We start from the raw sequence: 19,777 nt of genomic DNA, 5'->3' as shown, positions 1-19,777 counted from the left end.
CTCTAAAATAAAGGCATAAAAATCCCCCCAAAAAAAATCTTTAAAAAAAAAAGCACTTCTGACTAAACCTACCTAACTACATTGGATCCTCGAACATTCTGTAAAACCAACTTGTGGAGTTAGGTGGTTTGTCCCCCATTGATTAGAATGATTAGAATGGGGGAATAGAATTAGACGTAAAACATGAATGGTCAAAAACCTCCTAACTCCACTTGAGCTGTATTTGGGTAAAGTCATGATAATATAAGGACACATTCAAGTATCTGACAATGTAGTCAGTCACCATACCAAATTTGAAAACATTCTTTTTTTTTTTCATTTCCTGAAAAGTTTATATATTTTGGACGTAGCTGGTTTCTGCCCGACAGCAGAGATATACTGAACTGGTTTAAGGGTGTGATGCCATACAAATAATTTTGGCTGTGTTTTGGAGGATGTTGCACATTACTTTCTTCTGCTGATCACATTTTACACAGCTATAAGAGTATCAAAAGTCTACTGACAGTTGTTTTGTTTGAAAGGTCATTATCTGTTACAGATACAGATACAGATACAGTTTGAACATTTTGGCCCAGTTTAAAAGTAATCTAGCAGATGATGACAGAGTCATTATATGGTTCTGATACTAATTTCTGTAAAAGAGATAATCTGTAAAAATAAATACAAAAAAGAGCCGTTCACATTTTAAGGCAGTATGCACATTGTTCTGAATTTGGTGGAGAGAGCAAGTAGTTCCGTCAGAAGTTCCATCAGAATTTTGGTACAGGTTCAGGTGAGGATTTTAATAACAGGCCATCGACCTTTTCACTTTCAATTGCCGGTTAGATATCGTCACTGTCGGGCAGAAGCCTTGTACTGCATGTTCAAAATCGATCCTTTTTGTATAACTTTAAAAACATTTTACAATAGTGAAAATAGCCGATCTACAAGCTCACAATGCGTCACATCGCGTTGTGAGCTTGTAGATCTGCTATTTTCACTACTTGTATGATGAAGTTTGGCATTGAATATAGAGATACAGGTTTCTGCCTGACAGCAACGATATGTAAAGCAATATATGGACATGGACTTTTTCTCCACAAAATACTTGTCACAATAGACAGTGACACAATGACAGTTATAGATCTGCATTTTACATTTGTAATGTAATGGATATTATAAATGTTACTATGTTCTCCATGGAAAAGAGTATTAGTTCCCACGTGATCCTATACTCATGTTCTTAAATGTGAAGGAAAGGGCATAATAGAGTAAGTAGAGGAGGACGATACCGGAGAGGGGATCAGATCCAGGGGGTAAGTTTGATATACTGCAGGGAAAAGTAAGGACAGATGTTATTGTGTGGCAGACCAACTGAAAAAGAATGGCAACAATTTTTCCTTAAGAACATATATATTGTGCTTATATTGTGTGTTGCTCTGAAATGTGCCTTTTAAAACAAGAATTACACTGAACTTTAAAAATGAGTAAAATTATAATGGTTTTACACTTGTCTTTTTAAACATCCATTGAGGGATTTGTTATCTGTCAGCATTGTTTATAAGATCTAGGTGAAGTCTGCAGTCTACATATGTGCAAATAAATAAACATGTATTCTATAATATATCCAAATTCGGACACAGTTTCAGCCCGATCCGAGCCCCATTGACTTCCATTATAGAATTAAAGTGATATTTCAAAAGGTATATAACACTAGACTCTAGTGTTGTATACCTTTTGAAATATATCACTTTAAGTGACGTAGGTGAGAACCTCTAGTGACTAGAGGGTCTGGCCCATATATGGGCGTATCATCTCTGTATCTGTCAATCTTTGTCCCTTTTATGCCCATATATGGAGATCTCTATCTGTCAGTCCTTGTCCCTTTTATGCCCATCCCTTTTATGCCCACCAACACACTCCATATTTGGGCGTAGATGGTTTATTTTCGGCCACGTTCCCCCAGAATAGGGATGTTAGGGTTCAGGCTTCACGCTGGCTGAAGCTGTTCTACTTTCGAACAAGGTGAAAAGGTGAGGGGGGATAACCTCACCTTAGATAGATCACAAAAACATTATCAGAAGACCACAAGGGGAGGTAGATTTCAATTCCCATCGAAAGGAGGCGTCATTACATAATTATAGCCGTTTGTATTTGTTGATGACATGTGTTGATGTGTTATTATTCCATGCTATGTTGAAGAATTCCACATTTTATTTCAAGACGCTTCGCATCGTGATGCATTGTGAGCTTGTAGATCCGCTATTTTCAAATAGCCGATACACTATGCAGGTTTAAAGTGCTCATGTGGCCTATAGTCACTTCTTTTGGGCTTGTTTTCCTAGACCTGGTTGCTTATTTCTCTAACAACATCTGGCAACACTGGTCCAGACTGCAGGTCTTTAAAGTCGTACCTGGACAGTCCAACAATTTCTTTTAGCAACCTCTGCTGGTCACTGCCGTCATTGCAGGTCTTTAGCTGAGTCCTGCATTACCCAGAATTCCATTTGTTTTCACCGGAAGGCGGAAGCGTTTCAAAAAGCGTTCATTTTGTTGTTTTATACTATCTGCGCATCGTTTTTCTCAGCCAGTGGAGCTTTAGTTACCGTCAGCGGTGTTTTATTTTGCTGTTGTTTTTCCATCTTCAAATCCTATAAAGCCATAAAAACAGCGTGATATTCCTTTTTGTTACTAGCGCGGTAGTTCCGGGCCAAACCGGTGCATTTCCGTTTCCGCTTTCCGGCCGGATGACGTCATTTTCGTGGGAAAGACGCCCCCACTCCACTTTCAATAGAGAATATGTTTATAAAAGGCTTTCGGGGGTGAAATTCATTGGGTGGGTGTTGTGAAACATTTGCCCCTTGCAAAGAATATACAATTTAACTTTAGTTTTTTTGTTTTTTTTAAAGTTACCTAGTATAACTTTAACCCTTTAACAGTCTGCTCAACCAATTGGTAGAGCACATTTTAAGTCACTATTTCTCATTGACAACATTGCTGAACTTAACTCAACCTGATTGAGCCCTTTCTACCATTTGGTTGAGGTATGTTATGGCAAAAAAAGGTCCACCAGATGTCACTGTTTCCCAGTCACATGGATTCTCAGGTAGCCACTTTTTAGGAAGTGAAAATCAATTAATCCACTCCTGAAAGGTGGGATTTTTTTGGTTGAAATTTCAGAGGTAAGATTTTTTTTTTGTCATATTATCATCTCAGAGGTGTTACTGAACCTGATTATGTAGCTTGATACAATAAAAAAAAATCTAATAATGGTCTAATAATTTTCTGAAAACATGCTCTACCAAACGGGTTGTTTGTCACTTTATGGTAAGTAGTGAAGCTAAACTAAAGTAATTAAAATGTACTATTTGCTATGGATAAATAGGGCTTTTGCTAATTCAGTGTTGTTAATATAATACATATAATGTTATTTCATTATATTTATGTATTAGTATGATTTTATTCCTATCTAAAAAAAACATGCTCAACCAAATGGTTGAATTGTCATTTAATGGTAAAGGTAGTGGCGCTGAAATAAAAAATGGACTATTTTGATGGACAAAAGATGACCAAACAGATGATGCTGATCAACTCTCACAAGCAGAAGAGACTGGGGAACATAATGGGAGACATATTTCTCAGTGAATGCATATAAATCAATGTATATGCATGAAACTTTTACCATTACCATAAAGTGACATCTCAACCGTTTGGTAGAGGCCTATATTTGGAAAACTGTTGGGTCTGTTAAAGAAATTATAATTGATAGTTGTTACTATTGCCCCAAATAAATAAAAAATGCAAAGAAATAATTTTTCCAATGCTTTTTTCTTGGGGTGACCTTTAAAGGGTGTACACACACAGGCTATGACAACAGGTAGCCTACTGCACTAGTATAATGAAGTACACACACAGGCTATGACAACAGGTAGCCTACTGCACTAGTGTAATGAAGTACACACACAGGCTATGACAACAGGTAGCCTACTGCACTAGTATAATGAAGTACACACACAGGCTATGACAACAGGTAGCCTACTGCACTAGTATAATGAAGTACACACACAGGCTATGACAACAGGTAGCCTACTGCACTAGTATAATGAAGTACACACACAGGCTATGACAACAGTTACTGCACTGGTATAACGCCAACATCAGGACACGGCTGCAAGAAAAACAAGGGAACCAGGGGACCTGGTACTGCCAGACCCCTAGTGGTTGAAATCTGAATGGCCGGAAATCTGAATGGTTTCTAAACTACGTCACGCTAAGCTTGGCCAACAGGGGCCCCCCCAAATGCCCTGACTGCCCCCTTTTCTTTGAAAGTTACATTTATGTCATGATATGAAATGTGAGCTTACCATAATCAAAATAATCCTTAATCATATTCCATCATGTATCATTGCACAATTCAAATAATCCTCTGCCCTGATTTTCCATGGGCAGTGTTGCCAGATATTGCGAGAGAAAGAAGCCTAGGAAAACAAGCTCAAAAGAACAATAGGAAGCAGTAATACACAAACAGCCGAAAAAACAGCCAAAAAACAGCCAAAAAATGTTCGCCGCCCCCCCAGCATTTATTAATGCCCCCCCAGTTAATAATTTCTGTATCCGGCCCTGTTGGCCAATCAAAAAGAGGGACATGTAAGAAAACGTTTTCGTCCATATATAGCAAAGGGGGACCGACAAAGCCTCATGTAGGCCTGACCCCCTGGGTCTGGCAACAACATTAGTGTCAGGCAACGGTTTTGTTTTGTGTCGTTTCGTGACGTCAGCCCGGAGTTCAGTCAGGCTATATATACTGTAACATGTTGCAGTGTGAATATCTCAGGCAAAGCTAAGTCATTTTTCATTGTTAAATCCATTTTGAGACAACCCACTTTAAATCTGGTCAAGCCACGAACAGACGCTTTGGAAATATGAGCGACAAGAAGAAGACAGTTCCAATGATTACGGCCACCAAGCGACTAAACCAGGATTACCTCAAAGTAAAGAAAGACCCCGTGCCTTACATCAGTGCAGAGCCTCTCCCCTCCAACATTCTGGAATGGCACTATGTTGTTAGAGGACCCGAGGAAACCCTCTATGAAGGGGGATACTACCACGGTAAGCTCATATTTCCAAAGGAATACCCCTATAAGCCACCCAGTATCTACATGATAACACCAAATGGGAGATTCAAGTGCAACACACGGTTATGTCTGTCCATCTCAGACTTCCACCCGGACACATGGAATCCAGTCTGGTCCGTATCCACTATCCTCACAGCCCTGCTCAGCTTCATGGTGGGGAATGACTCCACCTTTGGCAGCATTAACACCTCAGATGCCACAAAAAGACAACTGTCGGCCCAAAGCCTGGCCTTCGACCTCAAAGACAAAGTGTTTTGTGAGCTGTTTCCTGATGTAGTTGACGAACTTAAACAGAAGCTGAAGGACCAGGAGGAGCTGAGCTCCCGCACCAAGTCCCTACCCCTCCATGGCTTCCAAACTCTCAGAAGTTGGTGCACGCTGTGCTGACGTGATAGACTGAAGGATATTAGTAGGTGGTACATGTATATAGCTAATTGGGTTTGGGGGGCTTGAGAGGGTTCTCATGGAATGGCGTTGTTTTCTTGGTTAACAAAAGGTGGAGGCATTCTGTTCCTTTTTCTCAGGGTGTTTGAAACTATGGATATACCTTAGGGCTGACATTACCTTTGGACCATAGCAAATTCACATATAAATGTATTGCATTACAAAAATGTGCAGTGCGATATCAATTGTCTTTTGTTGGCAGTTTAGCCAAATGTAAGTCACTCGCTTTGAACTGGGTAGGCTGTGTTTTTTTTGTACCGTATGTTGTATGGTTGCCTGTTTAGATGTTGAATGTTTACATGGACCACAATGGATACAAGCCTATGGCTTTTTTGTGATTAATAATGATTGGCCTTTGTATCATACTGCTGTACTTTTACATTGTCAATAAAATATTCAATCAATTCAGAGTTTTTCAAATACATGCACTGCTTTGAAATTATATTTACAGTCCAATAAATGTACTTTTGTTTGCCAAATGTAACCAGGTGTGGAAAGGTTCTCTACAAACAAAAATAAATAGGCTTTCTTTAACATCTTGAGAATGAAACAACACAAGGAACAAGCAATTAGGAATCCTTACAAATTCTACTGAGAAATAATCTATCTGCCCAGCAGGTTAATTTCAAAACATTCTCAAAACAAATTTCACATGACTACTGGTGGGCCACAATACATTTTAGGAAAGAAGCCGTGCCGCACCGCCGATCTGAATGATATACCATATATGGACATATCTGTACCTGTCAGTGCTTGTCCCTTTTATGCCCATATATGGAGCTGACTGATTTGTTTGCGCCTGATGCCATGATGACACATTGAGGTTAGACAACACACTCCATATTTGGGCATAGCTGCATTGGGAACTCCTTATATGGTTATGGCTGAGTCATGGTGACATGAGCATGATGACGCCCTTTGTTGTGTGTGATGTCAGCACAGAGCTCTCGCTATATAAGCTTCAGGGTTGAATGGTCTCAGCCACAATGTTTACAATACTTTTGCACTTAAACCTGGTCTAACCACCACAGGGGTTTTTGAGATATGAACAAGAGTTCCGCCACCAAGCGACTAATGCTGGATTACCGCCTAATAAAGAAAGACCCTGCGCCTTACATCAGTGCAGAACCTCTCCCCTCCAACATTCTGGAATGGCACTATGTTGTTAGAGGACCTGAGGGAACCCCCTATGAAGGGGGATACTACCACGGTAAACTCGTATTTCCACAGGAATTCCCTTTCAAACCACCCAGTATCTACATGCTAACACCAAATGGGAGATTCAAGTGCAACGAACGGTTATGTCTGTCCATCTCAGACTACCACCCAGATACATGGAATCCTGTCTGGTCCGTATCCACTATCCTCACAGGCCTGCTTAGCTTCATGGTGGGGAAAGACTACACCCTGGGCAGCATTATCACCTCCAATGCCAAAAAAAGACAACTGTCAGCCCAAAGCCTGACCTTCAACCTCAAGGACAAAGAGTTTTGTGAGCTGTTTCCTGATGTAGTTGCCACACCCAGACCCAGGTCCTGTAAACTATGTTTAATACTTTGAGGCACTCCTTTCAGTGTCAAATGTTGAGAGACAAGCCTTAACCACTTAAACCCTAAGTGGTTGTCTGGAGTCCACAGGGCTCTATACTAGTGACCGCTGGGGCGGGCTTGCGAACCACGGCCGCATCACTCTGACATAACTATAAACAAACTACGTAACTATGACTTATTGGGACATCATTATGCAAACCTTGGAGTCATAAGTAATTGACTGATACGCCTTAGACGAATGTTGACACAGGCACATCCCTCACTTAAAGATACTTATGTACAGGAGACCAACATGAGGGATCTCCAAATAAGGGCATAAAAGGGACCCTTACGCATAGTACAGTACATTTACTCAAGTATTGTACTTATGTACAATTTTGAGGTACTTTTACTTTACTGGAGTATTTCAAATTTTCAAATCTACAAAGTAACTACTTTGAATTATTATATACAAAACATAAATTAACCACTTCAGCCCTATTTAAACTTAGCCAAAGTATTTTCAAAAGAGCCACTAGCCGGTTCTGCGAGACTCCGACCAACCCAACTGATTGATTGTGTGCTGTCATGCTCGTTTGAGCACAGGTAGAGCGCTTATGTTATTTCATCAGCTGACACCCAAGCCATACAACATTTATTTGATATCTCCGACATCTGATCTCAGTAGTTTTGCTTCCAAGTTGGAAATGTGCACATATTTTAACTCCAATGTCTGAACACTTGATATTGCAGCACCGTCGTCCCATTGCTAAATTAGAGCGACAGACAAGTTAGAGATAGAAGAGAGATGGAAGATAATGTACACAGTCTACACACTGCTTACAAGAAGCGTAGAACTACAGCCACAAATGTTAAGAATTTGATTTAGATGGCCAGGTGTTTAGACCATTGTTTATCTGGTATCATAGTTTCTTTGAAGCACTACTACACCAATCTGGGAACCCATCGCCAACTGAAAATGAAAAACAGCGCCCTCTGCTGTTTGTTCTATGTCTGTTGGCTCTGGGCGGACGATAACGTAACACCAGAGCACAAGGAAACCGGTGTTTGTGATGCGCCTTCAGCGCATCACTTCCGGTTGGTGCGACTATGTTTTCATTCCCACTAACAATATTTCTACACGGAACACTAACACCACTTCTCCCAGAGAACATGGATCGTTTTGGTTATAAGCCCACTTGTTTCTATGATGAAAGAGTAAGTTAAAATGTGAATATATTTCCGTGGTTTTGTCTGCTCCGCGGACGCTATTGTTAAATTAGTTTCGGTTTGTTTCGAGGGGGAAAGATCGACGGACATGTGAATCCCGCCCACTACATGTGATTGGGTAAAGCGCGGCCTACTTCCTGATCTGAATGCGCACTCGTTATGACGAACCTCCCCGACAGATTCCAACGCAGTGCAGAAGCTGTTCTTGAGAGATTACTACTACACTACTACACTTATTTTATCTTGTTGTTTATTGACTACAGTTCAAGGTCTTCTAAATGCCTAAATTGTAGATTGTACCCATCTTGTGAGCTTGGAGATCTGCTACTTTTTTGGGAGGTAAAAAAAGATTTCTCATCAATAGACCAGTTACAAATGCAGCACTGTATGACTGCATGCAGCACTGTATGACTGCTATGTATACACAAAAGCACAACTGGTGATTCCGAAATAAAAACCACCTTATCTAGCCATGAAACCATAAAAGGAGGTATACCGTACGCTAAATAAAATGAGGCTTCAGCCTATGGAAAGCCGGTAAGTTCATTCTTGTTCACCATGCAGCACACTTAGTTTCTCTCCCAACATGCACTGATGACATCCAAGTGTCTCTCTATCCAGACCATTCACAAGTACAAGATTTTGTTTTCATCCGTAAACCTTCTAGCCAGTTTGGAATATGAATGGAATCTTTAAATTATGGTATAATAATAATAATACAACATAAGACATGGTATTTAAAGGTTTGATATCAGTCTGCGTAAAAATAAATCACACAATTTACCAATCTACTGTTTCCAATTTGTTTACAAATAAGCCCAATTACATAGCGAATGTAACCGAGACATTCAACCATTAAGCAAGACCACAAGACATTCAACCATTAAGTAAGACCATGACCCATCTGCCAAGTGAGGTATATGGAAGCTCTGGGTTACTTGGAGGCGTTCCAAATGGACCCTTGCGGGTCTGTAACTCTCTGAGTGTACAAATGGAACCAAATGGACCAGTAAGGAACACTCATCTCCTGCAGTGGGAAACTTCAGGACACTGTTGAATGAATCCTGCTCCTCAAAACCATACATTCAACAACAAATTAGTGAACTGAACGAAAAAAACAAGCAATCCGAAAGAATTTTGGAATAAGGACACAGAACTGACATATGAAAATCTGGATCTGGAAAGGAGAACACAGTTACAGTCTCACTCCTCTGGCTTAATTTATGCTTTGTCACAAAAAGACAAATTTGTAACTTTTTCCACACTTTCCCCCCCCCCACCGAAGCATAAATTAGCCATTATTCCCTCTTGTTCCTTTTACTTCTCAGTGAGCGACAGCTGCAATATCCTCTCCAGCTCCTCTTCCTCTTGCTTTCACATATGAAAATCTGGATCTGGAAAGGTGAACACAGTTACAGTCTCACTCCTCTGGCTTAATTTATGCTTTGTCACAAAAAGACACATTTTTAACTTTTTCCACACTCCCCCCCCCCCCCCCGCCGAAGCATAAATTAGCCATTATTCCCTCTTGTTCCTTTTACTTCTCAGTGAGCGACAGCTGCAATATCCTCTCCAGCTCCTCTTCCTCTTGCTTTCTCCTCTTCTCCTCTTCCTCCTGAGCTCGGGCTGAGAGCTCCATGGCCAGGCGGACGTCTGGGTTGGCGCTAGCGGTTGAGACTGAGCTCACAAGGCTGGATGCGCCTCCGAGACTCCTGTCACTCTGGCCACTGAACGTAGCGTCACTGAAGTCGCCTTTAGCATCATACCAGGTTACGTCCTGTCCTGGAGCTTTTTTGCAGGACTCCAAAAGACTCTGATGGATGGCGTATTGCAAAAGGTGCTCATCATCGCGGTTGTACGTGTTGGGGCTTTCCTCCTGATGGCGGTAATGCACGGGAGCAACGAACACAGAAGGACACACCTGGAACGGCGGGGGTGCCGCAGCTTCTCCAGTTCCCCCCTCGAGCATAGGTGTTGTACCTGCAGCCACATGCGTGTAGGCATGCTTTTCTGCACGGCATTGGTTGACATTCCCGAAAGTAATCCTGGCATTGAGCACATGATGGAACAGGGGAATCTCAATCTTTACAGGAAATCCCGGAGGAAACTTCAGGGTGACGAAGTCTCGCAGCCGCGCAAAATGGGAGCTGGTCCGGGCCATGAGGTCAATGATGGGAGTTACCTGCTCCACCAGGGAGAGGGGGTGGTCCTCACTCATCCACAAGGTGCCCTTGAACTTCTGTATTCGGGTGTTGAGCTCAATAGGCCGGCCAATGTCTCTCTTCTTCAGGTCGAACTCTGGGTCAAAATATTCCTCTGGAGTGATGGCAGACGGATTGGTGGCAGTTGCGTACTCCATAGTAAGAGCCCCCTGTGCACTTGCAGGTACGTGCTGCACCTCAGTCCCCAGAAGGGACTCGAGGGCTTTACTTTCACGTTTTATCCTGGCCTTCTCCGTATCTGTAAGGTGTTCTGTCCTCGTCCGGATCACCACATTGGCACTGTTAACACTAAACACCTTTGCTTCAAATCCATTGACAACTTCAGTTTTGTCCGTCCTCCACCCCCACATCCCAGACTTATTCCTCTCAAAGGCAATATGTTTGGTGTCCAGGTAAGTGTTAACAATGGGAGTAGTCAACCTTTCGGTGATTTGCTGTTCAGCAGGTTGCATTGAATCTAACGTGACCTCCTTCATCTCGGATAGTATGTTGAAGCGCTGGATCTCCACCACTCTCTCATCATGGTTCACCTCCATCATCTCTGTGCACGTATCGTCGCTTCTGAAGATGTAGCTCCGACTCCCTCTGACCCACGACGTGTTCTCAAAGCCCAGAAGAGTGGTATCTACTCGCAAGCTGGAACCACTCTTCCAGATGCGGCACACGTCACTTGGACAAAGTCGGGAGATAAGGGGAATCCAACTGGTGAACTCCCATTTCATTTCCACATAGAAATCTGGAGACTCTCGGATCTTGGACAGGAGTTCAAGCACTCCTCCCAGTACTGCAGAGGATTTGAAGTAGTCTCTGCGCTGAAGCACCAACTGAACCATTTCCGGGTCTCCAGTACTGACTGCTTCTTGCAGAACCGTCCAATTCTTGCCATTCTCTTTAGTTACTTCAGCTCCATGTGTCAGAAGGACTCTCACTGATTCTAAGTGCCCAAGTGACACGGCTAAGTGGAGAGCTGTCCTCCCTCTGGGATCCACGGCCTCAATGTCACTCTGGGGTAACTGCTTCTCCAGTTTCCTGTAATCATTCTCCCAAACGAAGGAATGCAGTGGAAACTTTACTCTGATTGCTTCGCTGATGATCGCTGTGGACATTGTACTTCTGCAGGGGGCTTTGTAATGTAACGTCTAGCAGTGTATATGCTAGTCATGTGGAAAACTGCAGTAGACACCTGTCATTTCCAACCTGCTACGTCACCTTATATGTGACTGAGCTGTGGTGTGACATCACACCCAACACAAACTGTTGCCTCTCCTCTTACGCCCTGGTCTTCCACCTCGATGATTGGGTGGCGACATTTGATTCACAAGTTGGTCTTGCACCATTTCTTGTTACTTGCATGGGAGGCTGCGTGGAGGCTGTCGTCTTCTCCCCAGGGGGTCTGGCCTACATGAGGCTTTGTCGGTCTGTCCCTCTTTTCCTACCCAGCCAATCAGATGTCGGCATCGACGTCACCTCGAGTATTTAACCATTAGGGGTCTGGCACATCCAGGTCTCCTGGTCTAGTTTAACTCAGACGGCGTAAAGAGCCCGTAAACAGGAAATGACATCACATGAACAGGAAATCACTGAAACTCACCTGAGTATGTCATCAGGTGAGGTGTTGAGTGGTTTATAACATATTATTCTGTGGTCTGACAAAATAATTATACATAATACTACTTATAGGCCTACTCATACTGGGTTAGGATACTTCTTGTTTACGGGCTATTTAGTACTACTTAGTGTTTACAAACACTCTAAATGGCTTAGCTCCTGAATACATCTGTGACCTGCCTATAAACCAATCAGATCTCATATCAGATCACACACACTGGTCTCCCAACTAGGAATGGGACTATAATCGCGATAAAAAACACCGACAATAATCATATTGCAGAGATTAAAATTTATTGTGAGATTTAAATTTATCGAGATTTAAATGTATCCATCATACACTGGACCTGAGTTGTCTCTGTACCGCTTTTTTCCATCTAAAAAGAAGCATATTTTGATTATCGGAATATCATCAATCGCAATTATTTTTACATAACATTTATCATCTCATACGTACTCCTAACTATATGTAGATTGAAATCTTAATATAGTGAAGGTACATTTAGTCCCATTCTCTCAGGCCTATCATTAGTGTGTGTGCGAGTGCGCATTGCAGTATTGTGTGTGTGTGTGTGTGTGTGTGTGTGTGTGGGTGGGTGCATGCGTGCATTGTTGGGGTAGGGTAGGAGTCAGTAAATGCACTGTACCATGTGAATGTGTAGATGGTTATTGTATGTGTGCGGGGGAGGGATTAAAGTAGAGTGTATAGATGTTTGTACTGTATGTATGTATATATATATGATTTTGTTTGGGGACACACACACATCGAGATCACATTGTATGAAATTGTGCAATAAAAAATAAACTGACTAAAACAAACAGACGGGTGAGAAAACACCTCCTTGGTGGAGGTAATAAATGAATGGAAGATAGACTGCGAAGGAGAGTAGAGCCAACGTAAGGTATGTTTACTTACTTACTTACACCATAATGAGTACAGATGGGAAGGAATAATTTATGGGATGGGGTCAAGGGTGGCAGGGTGCTTCTTGACCAGACAGATGCCTCTGCGTTATGTGATAAGAAACTATGGAAGAATAGTCGATTAAAATAGCTTGTGAATAATACGTTTTCTTTTTTTTCCAATTCCTGAAAAGCAACAGTGTGGAACATACACGTTTCCACCAGACAGCGACAATTGTTCACATTTAGCAAAAGTGCACTTTGACTTGAAGAGGAAATCCCTTTATAGAGGGCAGATGTTAGGTCATCAGCTCTGAACCTGACAACGGGGAACATCAACTAAGTACCTCTACTTGAGTACTGTACTTTTTGAGTTTTCTTTTCTAACTTGAGACGACAAATATTGTTTACTACATTTCTAGGAAGGGAAAAGGTGCATTATGTACATTGAGAACATGCAGCCAGAGACAGTGGAGGAAAGCAAGGTCAGCAAAATGTTTTATGATTTTGTGCAACATTTTTGACTACCTCACTCTGAACAGTCAAGGCTTCAGGCCCGCTCCTGTGATGTTTGGCACCGACCCTAGGGCCCCAGGTTGGGAAACACTGACCTGGAGTAATAGCTGGCAATAAAAAAGTATCCAAATGTTAAAGAAAATATTGTTTAATTGAAAATCTTACATGGCTTAAGACATGGCAAAACAACAAATGTTTATAAAAAACAAAAAAACAAAAACGAAACAATAAATAAAATAAAAATCTTATCTACACATGCAATAACAAGGCAATGAAAAAAGCTTATTAGTAGGCATGTTATTTTTTAGAAGGCTAGGTTAACAATGATTTATATTACACATTTAAACTTTACCAGGATCTTGTTAAACAATGTACCGAATGCACTACAGTTTACCAGTACATCATGCACTTCTGCAGTGCCGACAGGTTAACTGTAATAATGTGTGTAAGACCGCCCTCTTGCGGCAATTCAACACATGGCATCCCAGGACTGGTAAACTTTTAACTAGATCTGTATTAGCAGTTTCAAGTCTATTCTCACATGGAGTGGCACTTTAATGGTCAAAGTATTACAGTCAATATACAAAGTTTTAAACAGTACCATTGAGATCAACCAGACGCATATCAAAGGGACCTTCAGTATATTCTGTCCGAGGAATAAATAATCTTAAATCCAGTGGTTCTCAAAGTGCGGTCCAGGGACCCTCAGAGTTCCTTGAGGGGGTTCCAAATGGACCCTTACAGGTCTATAACTGAGAGTGTACAGATGGAACCAAATATATATATATATATATATTATCTTCACAAAAGCACACAAACTGCAGAATCGTATAATTGGATTTTTTCACAAGTGTGTACAGATGTTTTAAGTAAATATAGAAAATATTTTAAGATAATATAGATCCGTTAAGATCTGTTGTCCACAGGGCTACTTTCTTTGTGACTGTTTTTGGTGTGTGTGTGTGTGTGTGTGTGTGTGTGTGTGTGTGTGTGTGTGTGTGTGTGTGTGTGTGTGTGTGTGTGTGTGTGTGTGAAAGAAACTTGCATATTATTAAGGTATTGTTTTTGTAGTACGAGAGGCAGTATTTTCAGATCCCACCTTTGAGACAGATGTGCTACATAAAAATGTATGATTTTTGTTTACATGATGTTGATTGATATACATATTTGTTTGCTTTTACACAACAGTACGTATGAACCACTTGACGCTTTGTTTTATCATTAAGGTTGGAGTTGAAGTGAAATTCAGGAAGTCAGGATGTAATGTAATTTAAAAGTTATTTTGATATTGTAGAATGTTAACAGAAATAAAATATGTTTTCGGTAACGTTTTAGCCTGTGTGAAATATGACCACTGAAGCCTTCTCTCACATTAGTGAGGAAACACCGTCCATGTTCATGTGATCAGCAGCAGGAAAATGGTTTGTCCATTTTCTTTCATTTTTTTGTGCATTATTCAGTGTTCAATTCATGTTCATTTTTAAAAGGAATTTGAAGCCTAAAGTTAAAGCAGCTCCTTCCTGGTTAAGCCAACCCTTACGGGTCCATTTGGTACCATTTGTACACTCTCAGAGTTGTGGGGGTCCATGAAATAAAATAAAAAGTTTGAGAACCACTAATCTAGTCAACCAACCAAACCTTGTCTTAATGCTTTTGGTCTTGGAATTGACATGGCTGCTCTACATTACTTGAGTATCGACTCATAATCAGCCGGCTTATCACTGCACACGCCTCAGTCTTTAGACCTTTTGAGTACCTGAGTCCGTGGGGCTAGAACCTCAGTCGGTTTGAGTTTTGGGTTCAAACAAAGCGTAATCCGTTTAAAATTGCTCAATAATAACCTGAAGAAGCTGCATTCTAGGGTCGAACGTAACGCTATCCAAAAGTAAATTACATAAACATGGATTCCCAGAGAGAAGATTTCCAACGGGCATAAAGTCCTCTTATTCTTTAGTAACAAACTATAATATAATATAATATATAAGCTATTCACAGAATAAACCAGGCTTCACCATGAAACCACTATGAATGGTGGTATTAAAATCATAACAAATCATTCATGAGGAAAAACAATAATCAGACAATTGTTAGCGCTACAATGAACACACATTCTCGGAGTACTTACACATTACTGTTCTGTTTTACGAGAGAGAGAACGTCACCATCACTGAACCAGTAACAAGCTAATTTTGGAGACTGTGTTCAACTTGTCAAAACACCATCACTTCATGTGGACTGAACAAGCTACGGTGAGACGTACGTACGACACGGAGCCCTGTAATACTGCAATGCCACTTCACCATTCACAGTCATCAGCGTTAGCGCGGACCACACAATCAACTGCTAACCATAACTTAACTTGTGAAGCTACATTATTTGCACACCACGATTCATCAAGAGCCTGTTACACACAAAACCAGTGGTTCTCAAAGTGGCGGTCCAGGGACCCTCAGGGTTTCCTTGAGGGTTGTGGGGGTCCTTGAAATAAAAGAAAACATTTGGGAACCACTTGCAAGAAACTAAAACAGCTGCCAGGATGATCAAATCAGCTATCCAGTCAACAACGGCATTTTTTTTTTCCCCGTTTCTACTGATTTAAGTCACCAAAGCTTCAAGATACAGCTTCATACAGACACTGCTCTCAGACGAGGGGAAAACGGTTCGCCACTGCACCAGCAGACCTCCAGTAAAGCACATAGGAACAACTGCGGGGGTCAAAGCTTGGCTAACACAGAGGTCACATTAAAAAGCTTTCCTTCTCCCTTAAGACACGCCATTTCCTCGCCAAAAAAAGCGTCTCGGCGAGTACTCGTGGACCTTCGAGGAAAGTGCTTAGATAAATGCTATCCATTATAATGGCACAGTGTGTAGAGCTGGGAGAGAGATAGGGGAGGATGACAGCAGATAGGTGGTGAAGGCAGTGCAGGGGCTGCTATGTGAGGATGTGCGCCGTGGAGGGGATGGAGACAAACTCGCGCAGGATGTTCTTGGCCGTCTCCAGGTTGTTCTGGGCGATCATCAGGGCTTTCTGGATGTCCTGGAAGGAGTAGCCCTGGGACATCAGACATTCTATCTCCCCACTGATGGCCAGGCCTCCTGGGATGGGGCCCGAGGAAGTGGAGGAGGAGGAGGAGGAGGGGCCGATAGAGGAGGAGCGAGTGAAGAGGCCCGCGGCGGGCGAGGGGCCGCGGGACTCGGGGGGGCTGAACGGCCGGGGTCGCCGGTCGGAGTTGACCCGCCGCGGGAGAGGTTTGGGAGGGCGATCGGGGTCTGGTCCTGCTGCAAACATGGCTGGAGACAGAGAGAGAGGCCCACATTAACAGATGTCTTTGTTTAACCATCAAATTTGAGTATTTTAGTAGTATCAAAGCTGGATTTCTAAAATAAAAACTATAATTGGAGATCTATTCCTGAGTGAGGTTTCAGGGTTTTTTATGGTTAATGAAAAGACTATGCTCAATTATGTCCAGGTGATAATTTGTATAAAATGTGTACATGTATCACAAAGATATGCTAAAACCACTGTTCTGATGGCTTATTCCCATTCATGTTTGGATTATGATGAATCCTTATTTATCAACTCAACTGTAACGGAACCAAAAGACCAGCCAAGCTCAAATAGGCCCAACAAGATCCACTTCAACAAAAGGTGAGAAACATACAGGCCTCTATTGTGGAGGGAGCGTCCATGCAGAGAGCACTGAAGGCTGCTGAGGTACCGGTGACATCTGACATGGTGCGTCTAGCGGGGGCTGGGGGGCGGTGGGGCCTGGGGTAGTCATACTCATACACATCCTCAAGGTCATTCTGCTCCACGCTGTCCTGGGACACCACAGGAGGCTCTGAGAGAAACAGACAAAACATGAAATAAATAAATCAGTGTGTGTTTAAGCTGGTCCTTTTACCTTTGTATTATTTTTATTTACTTGAAAACTGAATGTTATTAATTATTACTGTGATGTATGAAAAAAACGTATACTTGTATTTATAAGAGTTTATAAAGATCACTACTTCCATTTGGCTAAATGAGGCCTAGACCGTTACCACACTAAAACATGAACACAAGTAGTCAGTCTGTATAGTGCTGCTTCATTACTGCACACTGCATTGTGATGCGTGTGTGGCTTCATTCACAAACTGCACACATAACTTACTATGATAGCTAAAGACTGGACCGGTAGACCACACTGTAAATCTAATAATAAGACTATAGGCTCTAGATTGAGGGTGGTAATAGGACTGGGCAACATACCGATATTATATGGATATCGTGATAGGAGACTAGATGTCATAATATCGTGATAAGGAGAAAATTGTTGTCTTTTCCTGGTTTTAAATACAAATAGCATGTGGTGTGGACGGCTTTCACCGCTTGGCACAGTGCGTGCGAATTCAAGAAGGCAGTTGTCTTGTTGTAGGTGTGTTGCTGCCCAATGAAGGGTTGTCGTAGAGACCTATGTTCGAAATTACTAGAGCTAGAACAAACATTAAAAGGAGATGTACATCTGTTATGGCAAGAGAAATATGGACTAGTTGTGATAACGACCTAAAAATGTGCAGTTCAATCTATAAATTCAAGAAAATGTTTAAAGATAATATAGTAGATAAATATAAAACTTCATGATAAACCATAAAATATTATTTCTCGTATATGTGAAATGTCCAAATTTGTTTTTGTATCGATGTTATTGTTTCTGTTTTAAGTATATTATAAGACAAAAGGGGAAGGGACTATAAGCTACGGCTTCAGCCTACACCTTTTCGGTCCAAGTATTGTATTTGTAATGTTTGTTGTGACTAACTCTGTACATGGCTTAACACCAAAATAAAACGATTCATTCATTCAAACCTTCATCAGACTTAAAGGGAAAGTTCACCTAAAAAAATACTTTTCCAGCGGTTCCGGTAGGAGACACAAAGAGTCTCCTTTGTGTCTCCTACCGGAACCGCTGCCAACCGGTCCGCTGGTCATCAAATGATTTGCTTAGGAATGCGACAAAAACTAAAAAATATCTATGAATTCAAGTCTCCATGGGGTGACTAATCGATAGAAAAAAAATTCATTTTGGTCCCCTCCTTTTACCCCAATACACCATATTTACACAGAAAATAGCAGAGGAATCAAACCCGTCTCCCCCCAGTGGTGGGCAGGAGATGTAAATGTGTCCATGTGTGAGTGTTACCTGGGTCAGAAGGCTGCAGTGCTGGGACACACTCTGCTCCTCCAGCCTGGGCCTGGATGTTACACATGGATTCATACACCTGGGGGTCCTCAAAGTCATCATCGTCACACGCCACACTGCTGGGAGGAGGACCACACACACACACACACACACAAAAGTGAGTATGAACCTTTTTTGAATTTCAAGGACCCCCGGTTTGATCCGCATTAGGCCACGGATTCCCATTTGACACCATTTATTAATATCTGGGATCCTAACCTCCGCTGTACAATTCTCAGTGTTAATTTAACTCTGGGAGAGTACAAACGGGTCCATCTGGTTCCATTTGTACTCTTTTACAGACCTGTAAGGATCCATTTGGAGCCTTGGAGGTCCCCGGACCTGCAGAGTGACAAACCTGCACTCTCTGAGGACATCAAGAGTTTTTTATGCATCACACATCATTAATCACATGAATGGAAACAGCACATTCCCTTAACTGCTTAAGTGCCACTGGACGTCTAAGACGTCCGTTTTAACATTAGCCCTGAGTGCCACTGGACGTCTAAGACGTCCGTTTTAACATTAGCCCTGAGTGCCACTGGACGTCTAAGACGTCCGTTTTAACATTAGCCCTGAGTGCCACTGGACGTCTAAGACGTCAAAAAATAAAATAAAAATCTTTTTTTTTATGTTCAGAACCCACTTCTGAACATTAAACTTTTTTTTTTACAATGAATTTTGGCTGTGGCACTCCAAACTGCCATAAATAAGCCGGGCACTGAATGAGTTAATACCTCAAAAGGCTTTGTATGCTCATCTGAGCTGTTTGTCAATAAAGGAATTGTGACGTAAAAAGTCACACAATTGCTTTTGTTGTGTATAATGATCAAGCTACTTTTTGTGCCATTGTCAATTATATATATATATTTTTTTTAATGGTTGTGTGTGATGGAACTGCGTTCTACCTTCAGGTAGTGTATTTGCATGAATGAAATGGCATTTCTTTTAAATAAAGAACACGGAGAAGGAAGTTTAAATACCTAGTA

At 41.6% G+C, this 19,777-nt stretch overlaps 4 protein-coding genes across 4 annotated transcripts in view; 2 read left to right on the top strand and 2 right to left on the bottom strand.

The window, feature by feature from the left end:
* Positions 1-4,901: 4,901 nt before the first annotated feature.
* On the top strand, positions 4,902-5,501 carry LOC308090838 (ubiquitin-conjugating enzyme E2 J2-like; the record flags this gene model as incomplete). The annotated part of the gene is made up of 1 exon (XM_080436111.1): positions 4,902-5,501. One exon carries the CDS (start codon positions 4,902-4,904, stop codon positions 5,499-5,501), a length of 600 nt encoding a protein of 199 aa, XP_080292237.1.
* Positions 5,502-6,602: 1,101 nt separating this feature from the next.
* LOC308090837 (ubiquitin-conjugating enzyme E2 J2-like) lies at positions 6,603-9,701 on the top strand (the record flags this gene model as incomplete). Its single annotated transcript, XM_080436110.1, has 2 exons — positions 6,603-7,095; positions 9,646-9,701. The coding sequence occupies 2 exons, from the start codon at positions 6,603-6,605 to the stop codon at positions 9,699-9,701; spliced, it is 549 nt and encodes a 182-aa protein (XP_080292236.1).
* A 153-nt stretch (positions 9,702-9,854) lies between these two features.
* Positions 9,855-11,645, bottom strand: LOC308090454 (ankyrin repeat domain-containing protein 13A-like; the record flags this gene model as incomplete). Its single annotated transcript, XM_080435649.1, has 1 exon — positions 9,855-11,645. One exon carries the CDS (start codon positions 11,643-11,645, stop codon positions 9,855-9,857), a length of 1,791 nt encoding a protein of 596 aa, XP_080291775.1.
* Positions 11,646-14,489: 2,844 nt separating this feature from the next.
* The window catches only part of LOC308091203 (E3 ubiquitin-protein ligase CBL-like), a 29,249-nt gene continuing 23,961 nt past the window's right edge, over positions 14,490-19,777 (bottom strand). The window contains exons 13-15 of the mRNA XM_080436640.1: positions 18,750-18,868; positions 17,229-17,408; positions 14,490-16,857 (exon numbers count right to left, since the gene is read on the bottom strand). Coding sequence (XP_080292766.1) covers positions 16,499-16,857; positions 17,229-17,408; positions 18,750-18,868 — 658 coding nt within the window. The 3' untranslated portion in view covers positions 14,490-16,498. The remainder of the gene's footprint in view (positions 16,858-17,228; positions 17,409-18,749; positions 18,869-19,777) is intronic.

Source organism: Gymnoscopelus braueri, assembly GCF_963280865.1.
Source record: "Gymnoscopelus braueri genome assembly, chromosome: 8".
NCBI classification, from domain to species: domain Eukaryota; kingdom Metazoa; phylum Chordata; class Actinopteri; order Myctophiformes; family Myctophidae; genus Gymnoscopelus; species Gymnoscopelus braueri.
The sequence above is the reverse complement of the archived record's forward strand: the minus strand, read 5'-3'. Positions and strand labels throughout refer to the sequence as shown.